The sequence below is a fragment of the Lutjanus erythropterus genome, chromosome 14, assembly GCF_056507025.1.
Source record: "Lutjanus erythropterus isolate fLutEry1 chromosome 14, fLutEry1.hap2, whole genome shotgun sequence".
NCBI classification, from domain to species: Eukaryota; Metazoa; Chordata; class Actinopteri; order Lutjaniformes; family Lutjanidae; genus Lutjanus; species Lutjanus erythropterus.
This window is the reverse complement of record NC_139330.1, coordinates 16,040,270-16,052,686: the sequence shown is the minus strand read 5'-3', so window position 1 is coordinate 16,052,686 and position 12,417 is coordinate 16,040,270. Positions and strand designations below refer to the sequence as shown.

At 40.6% G+C, this 12,417-nt stretch overlaps 1 protein-coding gene across 1 annotated transcript in view; it reads left to right on the top strand.

The window, feature by feature from the left end:
* antxr1d (ANTXR cell adhesion molecule 1d) overlaps nucleotides 1–10,116 on the top strand; it is a 29,311-nt gene extending 19,195 nt beyond the window's left edge. The window contains exons 12-18 of the mRNA XM_084736038.1: nucleotides 178–256; nucleotides 546–641; nucleotides 737–775; nucleotides 1,308–1,406; nucleotides 1,487–1,651; nucleotides 1,753–1,833; nucleotides 9,164–10,116. Coding sequence (XP_084592164.1) covers nucleotides 178–256; nucleotides 546–641; nucleotides 737–775; nucleotides 1,308–1,406; nucleotides 1,487–1,651; nucleotides 1,753–1,833; nucleotides 9,164–9,460 — 856 coding nt within the window. The 3' untranslated portion in view covers nucleotides 9,461–10,116. The remainder of the gene's footprint in view (nucleotides 1–177; nucleotides 257–545; nucleotides 642–736; nucleotides 776–1,307; nucleotides 1,407–1,486; nucleotides 1,652–1,752; nucleotides 1,834–9,163) is intronic.
* The last annotated feature ends 2,301 nt before the right edge of the window (nucleotides 10,117–12,417 follow it).

Here is a 12,417-nt window from a genome sequence, read left to right as displayed (position 1 = left end):
TAAAGCAGCAAGTATGGACAAAGTGGATGGAGGAATGTATCTGACACCTCGGGCAAGCGTCTAACAGCAGACCATCCATGAATGTGTGCACACAAGCAGATGTGCGCTCAAGTGTGTGATGGGTGTGTGTGCATTTATGTGTCAGATGATCAGATCAGTTGTGTTCATGTTTTGCAGGGTGATCTACCTGCAGGTGAGCATGAACGAAGGCCTCTCCTACATCACCAGCTCTGTTCACATCACTACTACTGAATGTGTGAGTACATCCTGTGTAGATACGTATTCTGCACCATCACAGCAACACATGATGATATTTCCTTCTGGCATGCTGCCTTACCTGAATAAACTTTCTTTCGACCTTTTTATTTTCTCTTGATTCTTTAGTCTTCTTCTTCTCTGCTTCCTCTCTGAGGTCTCCTCTGTTGTGTCTGTTCATCAGAGGAGGCTGTGAGTACTTTCACTTTTCATTTTCACCTTTTTTTCCTCGCCTCTTGTGTTTACGTGCTCAGTTACATTTTAATCCGGCCCTTCTGTGTTCTGTGTAGTTCGACGGCACCATCGTGCTCATATCGCTGCTGGTGGTGTTTCTGCTGTTGGCTCTGCTGCTGATGTGGTGGTTCTGGCCTCTCTGCTGCACCGTGGTAAGTTTGAACTTCAGACATCAGTGTTTCAGCTTGAGGTCATTTTTAAATTAGATTTTTATTTCCCTTGTGACATTTTATTTTTCAATCTTCAGGTAATCAAAGAACCTCCACCACCTCCTCCTCCAGAACCAGTAAGATCTGTTTTAACTATTTGTCTGAAACACAGTTCCATTTAGGGAAACAGGAATTAAAGGGATAGTTCTGATTTTTTATTTAATTTGATTTTGATTTCTTCATTTCAAATATCTAATGAAATAAAATTAAATAGAAATAGAGAAATAGAAATAGAGAAACAGAGATGTAACAATATAAAACACTCAAGGTACGATAATACTATGATAAAAAGTTAACAATATGATATTGATTGTGACATTTAAAAAAGAAAAAATGACACGTTGTTGTTATTAAATAATTAATCGGATGTGTACAGAATTTTTGCTAGTTTGTATAAAATTAGTGCAGCATTCATTAGAATTCAGTAGCATTCAGTAAATATAGAATACACTATTTTGTTGCTGACCTTGTCCACAGCAGTAAATAGCTTAGCTTCTTACACCAGTGCTCCTGCTGCTTCTTCAAAGCCAGAACCCAGATTCAAAAACTCTGAACCATACCTTTAATGCAGTATAATTACATTAGTGTTGTTACTGCTTTGGTAATAAGGAATCGGATGATGAAGATGGGATGCCCAAGAAGAGGTGGCCCACAGTGGATGCTTCCTACTATGGAGGAAGAGGAGTGGGTGGCATCAAACGCATGGAGGTACACATGCACGCACACACACTCACACACACACATTTTCATTCCTCACAGGAATATACATTTTAACGAGGCTTTTGTAGGTACGATGGGGAGAGAAGGGCTCCACTGAGGAAGGTGCTAAGCTTGACAAACCCAAAAATGCAGTTGTAAAGATGCCAGAGCAGGAATTTGAACCTTACGAGCCCAAACCACGAAAACCTCCCCGCCGGCCCCCGCAGCAGAGGAGGTGGTACACACCCATTAAGGTTAGTCGTATAATTAAAGGTAATTAATGTTAAACGTATATCTTAAGGTTATGGGTTTTGTTATTTGTAATAAATGTGTATTTTCTTTCCTGGTCCTTCAGGGGAAGCTGGATGCTCTGTGGGCTCTGTTCAGGAGAGGTTATGACCAGGTATCCCTGATGAGACCACATCCTGGAGATCAGGTGAGCTTGCCTCTCAACTGCAGTCACATTTCAAGCAGGCAGTTTCAATGACTGACACAAAACTGTAATTTGGTAATTGTGTGTAATTTTTTGCGATTGCTCTGTGGGTAACGACCACTTTAAAGCTTTTTATGACCAACTTGGATGGTACAGAAGGTTTCAGTGTGTTTTCCGTCTCTGTATGTGGACAATTGAGCATCTGCATTCTGTTTCTGTGTCTGTCACATTGCATAAAGACAACACGTGTCAGGGAGCAACATGTACAGCTTCAACCCAGCTACACACACACACACACACACACACACACACACAGAGTCACTGAGCTACTGATACCGCTCTCCTCCTCAAAGCCGCTATTGTTCACACACAAAGAGCTCTGTACTCTTCTGTTCGCATCTTTGAGAATTCCCTGTGACTCCCAGACTCACGTTTCCAAATAACATGTTGCACGCTCACTCACCACTTTCAAGTGATGATTATAGCTGTAGATCAGCCGTTCCAAAACTTAAGAATGCCATGGTGCTTTTAGAAATCTGATAATCTTATGTAACACAACCAAACTTTTAATCACAGCTATGATCAGCGCCTCTTAAAATAGGTCAGATAAATAATAACATGTAATTTGAATCTCATGGCTTTGTTTGATTAGTTCTGATTAGCTTTTTAAAGTGTTTATCATGTTAAATATTTGATTATTAATACATCATGGTCATTTCAAAATTTAGTTTTTTATGTGCTCTTGCAGCCCACCTGCAGTACCTTTATTGGCTCACACTTCTGGAATTTCTCGCATTTTTTTTTTTTTTTTTTTTTTTTTTTTACATTTGAAGTCAGTTTGAAGTTTGAAGACTTTTGGCCCTGGGAAATTGTGATGAGCATTTCTCAAAATTTTTGACATTTTATTGACAAGATGATTAATCAGTTGCTCTGTATTTTTAATTATTTTTTGTGCCATTAATTAACACACACTGTAGTTTGTTGTGTTATCCCCACATACACCGTCCTACTGCTGTAAACACATCGAGCAACAAACGTGTATTAATCCGCAGCTGAAAATAGTCCCCAACAAATCCATTATTTCCTCAAGTTTTATTTCCCAGAGTGTATTTATTTTTTAATATAAGGAAAATTACATTACATATTAAGGTACAATTACTTTAAAGGAAGAAGCTGGTCAAAGACCAGAGAGCAGCTGGAGAAATTATTAATCAGGAAAATAATTGGCAGATCAATCAATATTGAATTCACTCGTTTGTTGCAGCTCTACTTGGGTTTATTTTCTCAGTTTATTGTAAAATTCTGCTGCAAATGGTAAAAAGTCCTAAATCATGACATCACCAGCCAAGTGTGTGTGACAGAACAAGAGAGCGGCTCGTTATCTAACCTTGATCTTTGTGTATGGCGTCCCATAACCCCACAGACATGTTTTCATCATCATAGCGGTTGTCATGGTGAAACATCTGCTCCGTTGTAAATGGTGTCATTGTCGCCTCTCGTAGCTGAGCCCATATCGCCGTGAAATTTATTGATTTGTTCTCTGAATGGCGTGATTCATCTTTCTCTTTTGATTCATGTAACAAGATCAGTGTGTGTGTGTGTTCGCACTGTATGTGGAGTTCATAAAAGTGGTCATCATCAATGGTTTTATCCCTTCTTTCCGTCTTGGACTCTTTTTCTAAGCAGAACAATTCATCTCTGTCATCAGAGCAGAAGTTTCTTGAGTCTTTGTCAGCCACTTTCTGAGGGGCTGTGGTTCACAGAGCCGCTCAACAATGACCCCCACAACTCCCTTCACGAGCCATTAACTGCGGAAAATAAACCGCTACTTCTCACATGGAAAGAAATGAGGGGAGAGAAATCCACTTTTGTTGTGAGGGGGATAGTTGTCATATCAGACATGAAAGACGACAATGGGTTCTCGTGTTGACAAAAGCCAGGCGCAGATCTAAACTCCTCAGTACACTCTTAGAAATAAAGCTTCCCAAGGGTTTCTTCCTGAAGGGCTTTGGGTTCTTCCCAGAACCATCTGCCTCTGAAGAACCCTTTGTTGGAGAAAGCGTTTGTCAAGAGTTCCATTAGGAACCCTTTTCATCCAAAGAGCCTTTTTGGGAAAACGGTGTTAAATTAGCCTCACCCTCATATATTTAAATGTTTCAAATTTCAGATTGTATTTAAATAAAAAACAAATAAATGTAGATGTATTTAGAACCCATCACGTACAATACAATACAAGAGGGTTCTCAGTAGAGCCCGCTGAGTACGTTGTAGATGAAACCCTTGGAATATAAAAGGGTTCTTGGTGGGTTCTAAATGGAACCCTTAGAATATAAATGAGTTTTTGGTAGAACCCCATGGGTGGGTTCCAGATGAAATCCTTGGAATATAAACAGGTTCTCAGTAGAACTCTCTGGAAAGGTTCTTGTCCCTTAGAAGGGGAAAAGGTTCTAAATAGAATCCCCAGAGTAGATTCTGGGTGGAACCATTAAACCATAAAAGGGTTCTCTGTAAAACCTTGTGGGTGGATTTTGGATGTAACCTTTAGAATACAAGAGGGTTCTCAGTAGAACCCCCTGGGCGAGTTTTAGATGAAACCCTTGAAATAGAAAAGGGTTCTTGATATAACTTCCTGGATGGGTTCTTGTTGGCACCCTTAGAAGTGGGAAAGGTACTAAATAGATTTTGGGTGGAACCATTACAGGTGGACAGGTGGACCCTTTATAAAAAGTTCTATCAGGAACCAAAAAGGGTTCTCCTTTGGGGACAAGCTGAAGAGCCCTATAGAAGAGCCCTGTCAGTGTAGTAATAACATCTCTGTAAAAGCAAGAGGCTGCAGTCTGATTGGCTAAAAGCACAGCGATAAGAAGCACAGATCAGCCTCCCTGATGCAGATTGTTAACCAGCAGCTCAGGAGGAGCTCGTCCTGCTTTCTCCCCACATTACTCCTCCTTCACTGCCTCTGCAAACGGCCATCAGCGGGCTGCCAGTTTCTGCCACGCTCCCTGTCCGCATCTGAGCTCCCCCTGCTGTGTGTGCGTGCGTGCACGCGCGTGTCACTGTAACGTGCGTGTCAGCTCCTCAGAGTGAGCGTCACACAAACAGATGGGGAGTTGAAAGGCCACGAGCCATATTGTGACAGAAGAGATTCCCTTCTTTTGTCCCCAGAGCTGATGGCGCTGATGGCCTCGTCGCACAGCACAGACCAGACCAGAGGGCGGCCACCATCCCTCTACACCCTCACACACAGGCGGCACCTCCCCTTATTCACCCCCAGTCACCTCATTTAAAGGATCAGTTCACTCTAATTACAATATATTTTATCACTTACCTCTAGTGTGTTTTAATGTTCCACATTAAAATGTCTAAAATGTATTTAGATGATCCCACATATTTCTTAGAAACACAGAGAAATACATAATTTATTCAAGGTAATGGAGTCTTTCCTGCTAGCCACTAGTTGCTATAACATGCGGGAAAACATGGGATAGAACAAAGAGTGAAGAAGGGACTCAGCAAACATTAATAATGTGAATAAAACATTTAACATTACCTCGTGATTTCTGTCTGGGTCATATCAGATAGATTTTAATGGGTAATGGAGTTTGTTTAACAATGAAGACAACAACTCCTATGATCCCACGCATTCAAAACATCGTCAAACTACGTTTTTTGTTATTGTTTTAATGAGAGCGATATCATACAGTTTTCATTTGAATTCAGAGATTGTTGCCATGGAAATTTAGTTTTTTGATTATTATTTTTATAAAGGCACCCGGGGTGGAATAGCCAATGTGGCTACACCCTCACGGCGGTTACAAACCAGCTTTATTGCCTACACTTCACCAAACTGTGACTAAAAGCCAAAAGTAGCAATTGAAAAAAAATGTATATAATAAGTCAGTTAAGTCTAAACAGTAAGGCAACACTGACTTCAGTCTTGTCACACTAAACTAAAATCCTTTTCTGGGAATCAAACCCCACTCTGCTGTGGGTAAGTCCTGTGCTCAACTCATTCACCTTGCAGACTCTTGTCAACAGAGAATTACTTAGAATTTGTTGATAGCTAAACTAAGGGGGTCGCGTGTGAATAGCCAAATAGCTGCCATATGCCTATTTGCCATTCTTTGTAATTATCAGCAACATCTGTTTCAAGAAACAGTTTCACTGGTATTCTGAATAATTCCTATGAAATGATGTTAATAGTTTCCCCAGGGACTATTTCTTCCATAGAAGGCGTCGTAATCTTAAACTGTGATTCCCAACCAGACATACTTGTAACTCAAGAAATACTTCTGCAGTTGACTGGTGAAAAGTCTGACATTAAGATGTCAAAGATACACATGTTGCATTTAGAATGATAATTAAATACACAAGCAGTATTAAAAATTAGCCTGAGGCTGACCTTTAGTATATTTATTGTCACAATAACCAGTAAACTACCAACTATGACTATCAGTAACCATAGCAGTTTGGTCAGTGGCCCTACGATTCAAACTACGATGCTGTAACGCTCTAGTGTCATTTTTGCACGTGCTCCAGGGTCAAGTTAGCAATAATTAATATGCAATGTCTGTGTAGACTTTCAAAATACAGGCACAAAAAAACAAACTAATGATAAAATAACAAACTATAGGGTGCTCCCATACCTCGGCTGGTGGAGAGTCGCCCCGTGTGCTGAGGCTGTTGGTCCTCTGCAGCGGTCGCTGGTTCGGGTCCTGCCTGTGGCCCATTTGCTGCATGTCATTCCCCCTCTCTACCCCCCTTTCCTGTTATATCTTATAAATATTAATATTAAATTAATATAAAGTGTTACATGACTCGATACCACAAGATGCAAGTGACAGGATGTTTTGTTTTGTTTTTTGGTAAACAGAGCCTTTAGTACTGATTCTCTCCATTTCATATCCATTATCCCGACATTCTTTAAGTATTACGCATTTCAGAAAAGCATATGTACTCTATGAAGGGTGTTAATACACGGAGCATTTTCCTTATGTGAGTGGATCGCTGTAATGTCATGCGAGGTGACAGGCAGAGCTGTCAGGTCAAATGTGTGTCTCCGCTCTCTCATCTTTCTTCTGTTTTCTTTACTATGATGATGACAAATGTGTGTGTGTGTGTGTGTGTGTGTGTGTGTGTGTGTGTGTGCATCACTTCCCTGTAAACAGCCACAGAGTATCTGCTGTGTGTGTGTCTGTGTGTGTTTATGAGGGAAGGGCAAAGTCTCGGGGCTCTGGAGGAGAAACTGAGGCCAGACAGAGGAGTGGTGTGAAGAGGGACGCTGGAGGTGTTTTTGGGGTTTTGTTTTTCCTCCCAAAAAGGAGTCGAGGGTTTGAAGTAAACAATCGCCAAGAGGGGGAAGTAAAGCAGTGACAGACATTACAGCCACAGGGCCTCACAAGCAGACTGACCATCACCAGTGAAACATTGCTGACCTCTCGTACAACTCATATCATCTGCTTAAAAGAGTAAAAATCTCCTCTTTTCACCACTTTTCTGCTGCTCTTTTCACCACTGATCGTATATTTCTTGGTGCTCTCTTGCAGGCAGCCCCCTAACCTTCCTCTCCCTCTGTTATTCATGAGGCTGGGGTTTCATTCAGGCCATATGTTCTGGCGGAGGCATGCTTACAGTCACACACACACACAAACACACTCATATTCATGAGCTTGTGTTCTCATTGTGTCCATATGCTGTCTCTGGTGTTGTGCTGCTGCTCTGCTGCTCACAAACTGGCCCTTTCACCGTGGCCCCGCCGACAAGGCCGAAGCAGTCACCCCCCCAACCGGGCTTCCCCCTAATCAATTACCCTCATACACACACACACACTCACAATGGCCCCCTCAGTCACAAAGCTACTGCTGCCGGGGTCCTCTTATTGGCCCCTGTGTGACTTTAGGGCCTCTCTGTTTAATAAGGTGTTATAATCAGACCACCAAGGGTCTGTGACACAGAGACCTACTCTCCATCCTTCACACACTCACTGAGCAAGGCAGGGGTGTGTGTATGTGTGTGTGTGTGCAGAAGGATGCTAAACAGGGAACAGAGAGGGGAACCCATCAATGAGAACAATAAGAGAAACGTTCCATTCTCCCCGACTTGTAAATTATGTTAAACGCTGAGGGGCCTCTGTTAACTATTGTGGGGATATTGAAATACCTCCTTTACATTCCAACAAGTCGAGCACATAAGAGACATAAACCACTTTCTGTTCTGCATCAAGAGAGGCCGAGTCACAGCAGAGGCTCCTACACAAGAGGAGGGGAAACGGGGAAGAAAGCTGCAGCCTGCATAGGCGTGTGTGTGTGTGTGTGTGTGTGTGTGTGTGTATGTGTGTGTGATAACTTTGTCAGTGCCTGTCTTTGCTAGCATCACAGCTATTGTAGTGCAGGTGTGGACAGAAGACAGAAGCAGCTCTGTGTCCCCTCCGGGGGCCTCAAACACACATGCCTCTGTCAGCAGAGCTGGCCAAAGACTCGCACAAACCGCTTTGGCTGCTGGATCTGAGGCACCACTTCTGTAGGCAAAAGCACGAGCAGCACAAATCACATGGAGTCCGATTTTATATGTGGTCCGAAATCAGATAGAGATCAGATTTTTTGCAACGCAACCTCAGTGTAAACAGTCAAATCAGAATTCTTACAATTCATGTCACTCTGGAGGACTTATATTTTTTCAGATATTTCTTCTATCAAAAGAAAAAGTCAGCTCCACAGTCACCTCAGCAGGCTTAAAAAGAGGCTGCATCTACTTTAAATCTACCTGCATCTGTCTGTTCGTTTGAGCATGCAGGCCGGTTCAGGAGTGTGACCAGTTCACACTGAAATCAAAGAAAATATCAGATCTGAGCAATAAATTGGAGTTGAGGCTTACAGTGTGAATGTACACTTAAAATTCTCATTTACTGATTTATTATGACTGATTATATAAACACATTGCATTTTAAACTGTATTAGGGCAACAACTAACCATTATTTTCTTTGTCAATTAATCTTTTGATTATTTTCTCGATTAGTTGATTATTTGCTCAGTCTGTAAAATGTTGATTATTGTTTTCCAGAGTTAAAGATGACGTCTTCAAATGTCTTGTTATGTCCAAGATATTCTGTTTGATGTCACAGTGGACAAGAACAATATTCACATCTGAGAAGAAATCAGAGAATTTTCACATTTTTTCTTGAATGAATGAATCAAAATTTTAATTGATTATCAAAATAATTGGAGATTAATTTATTAGTTGACAAATAATTGATTAATTGTTGCAGCTCTGATCTGTATTCTGCATTTAAATGATTTGTCGTTGTGGTTTGACCTTTGTCTTTGTGTCTTGCAGGGTCGCTGTATTAATTTCCAGCGAGTCAAAGACGGGGACTCCGCCCCAAACAACCAGGCCCCGCCTCCTCGCGCTCATCACTCTCCCTCACCTCCTCCTCCTCGTCCGCCCGCCGAAGAGCAACCTCTGGTCTCTAACTCTGTCCCCCGTACGAAGCCTCCATCGAGAGGGCCCCGCACCACGCCACCCTCCCGCGCACCCCCTCCTGTGGCCCAACCCCCTCCAGGTCCACCCCCAAATCGCCCACCCCCGGGGCCCCCAGGACCCCCGCCATCTCGACCCCCACCCAGGCTCTGATGATGAAGAGACGGCCTCCAATAAACAACATCAAGTCGTTCCATAAATAAAAAAACAAAACATGTCCTGCTTTCACCCCAGAGACTGAGACCACAGAGAGGATCTTCTGAGGCCGGAGCTCTGACCTGAAGCTCTGTGCTTTGTTGCTGGACAGCAAAAGTATTTATCTGATATCACAATCAGCTACTGAGTTTCATCAGAGATAACATTTTTATTAAAAACATTATAGGAAAGACAAGCATGTAGTTACTTGATTAAGCCTGTATGTACAGTGTTAGAAGTCGTGTTGGTAAGAGGAAGTGCAATCCTTTATGCAAACTTAACAAAAAGGATTTTATGTGTTGTTGAAAGTTAGATGTGGCAGTTTGAGTATGAATGATAGTAAATAGACCTGTTTACTTTGAGTTGGTAGAGACTAACAATGTTGAATGAGGATGTGGTGAAAAATATAGCATATAGTGAAAGATGAGAATAATGTCGGTAATGTTGGCTTTGGTTCTTAAAGGGACAGTTCACCCCAAAATCAAAAATACATATTTTTACCTCTTACCTGTAGTGCTATTTAATCCATCTAGATAGTTTTGGTGTGAGTTACTGAGTTTTGGAGATATCAAATGTAGTAATGCCTTCTTTCTGATGTAATGGAATTAGATGGCATTTGACTTGTGGTGCTCAAAGCAACAAAGATTAGATAATCCACAAACCTTGTTATCGGTAGTTTCATGGAGCAACTATTTTCTTTCCATAGTAGAATCTACAGGAACTACTTTCTTTCTACAGTAGAAGAATAATAAAAGGGGTGTAAAAATACATTGATTCAGTCATAAAATTGTGGAATCATGCTTTAGCTGCCTTTTGTGAGTTTGCATAAATTTAACTGAATGGACATAAGACGTAATCTGATTGATCGCAGACCCCTGAATCGAATCAAATCAAAATTAAATTGTGATGAAGCTTGTGATGGAACTACTTTGTTTCTACTAGAAAGAAAGTATTTCCTACATGAAACTGCTCATTACTGTCGATTATGTTGACTCGCCAGGTCATGATTTGTGGAAAGAGACATTACCGTTCAGTTTTTTTTTTCCAATTATATTGAAGGGAATGCAGACATCTGTATGGATGATATCTCCACAACTCTGCAACTTACACCAAAACAATCTAAATGGATAAATAAGAGGAGAAAGGTGTATTTTTGATTTTGAGGTGAAAAGTTCCTTTAAATGTACACTATCTTAGGTTGCTACAAATCAAACAGATTCATTTTACCTTTTCAACCAAAGAAACTTTTTCTACATCATAGTTAGAATTTAGTGTAAAAGTTCAGTGATCTTATTGTAACTGCAGGGCAGTTTCTCCATATTTTATTTATTATAACACAAGCCCTGTCTGCATCTGTTTTGTATTTAGCATCAGGTGGGTTTCTGGGTTTTCAAATCACTGCAGGAGGGGGAGGATCGAGGCGGATTCTGGCACAGCATCTGATGTATATGTGGTCTTATTAGCACCTTCAAGTGAAAGATTGCATTGAAAATGTGTATCTTCAGGGTTCTCCTGTATATTGCATTTACTGACTGAAATGATCGTTTGCATTATTTCTTTATTAACAACCTTTTGTGTCTGTCTTCAATAAACAAAGTGGGTTTTTTATGCACTGCCTGACAGTGAGTTCCTTTAGTTATTAAGTGTTGAAAAATATGGCATTATATTTCAGTATGACTCTTTCTGCACAGTCATATTGTGAATCAGCTTACAAACACATTGGGGTCAGTGCAACAGAGGCCTGATGACATATTTATTAGGTAATTGGATATTACAGGATGCAACACTGGGTGATAAGTTCTTCTTTTTAATCAATGTGTTTTAATTAAACTAATTACACTTCTGTTGCTGTTAAGACACTAATCTATCCTTGACATTTATAGAGGTGTCCTGCAAAATTAATACTAAATTCTAAGATTTGTCACTTGTTTCTGCATTTACACAACCACTGCAAAACTCCTGCAGTGAACCTACAGCCACTTTGAAAAGTATTGAAACCAACTTTCTATAAACCTGTTTTCAGTTTGTCATTACAGATTATATGTAGTGAAATTTAATCTATTTCAAATTTTTTAAAAATCAACAAAATAAGGCAGATACAAAGTGAAGTGGTCTGAATACTTTCTGAAATTCTATACATTTAACCTCAGCGATGATGATGGTGATGATGGCTGGTCTGGGAATGTCCTGAATCAGTCCAGGACATCTGCTCCCCTCCTCAGAAACTCTGACTGACACACAAAAGAGTGCGTTTAGGAGGTCAGTTTGTCACTACGTGACTCACTTTGCTGCAATGCATCAGGGGAAATGAATCACACGAGGCTATTATGGTATGTTAACTCACCCTGCTCAAGAAGAACCTACAGCCTCTCTCTACATGCCTTTAAGAAGAGCTGCATTCAAGGCACACGGATATGTGAAAAACTGACCGCAGGCTGGAGATAAATGGGCTTTTGATGGAGCTGCGACTAACGATTATATTTACTATTAATCAATTAACGTTTTAGTCCATATAATATCCAAAAAATGTGAAAAATTCTCACAGTTCAAAGTAACATCTTCAAATTGCTTCTTTTATCCAACCAATAGTCCAAAACCAAGAGAAAGAGTAAATCCTCACATTTAACAAGCTGGAAAAAGGAACATTTGAGGTATTTACTTGAAAATTACTGAAACGATTAATTATGGTGATGAATTTTCTATCAACTGACCAACTAGTTGTTGTAGCTCAAGCTTCTGATAAAGAAAACTGCTGAGGAAAAGTTTTTTAAAAAATTTCAATACAAAAACAGCTTTAAATTTGCATTTAAATCACCTTGAAGTGCATTAATAAACACTCTTATTCACTGTTTAATGAGCCAGAGGTCTACAGCGCCCTCAAGTGACCAAATAAGACAACAAAACAGGCAGACATC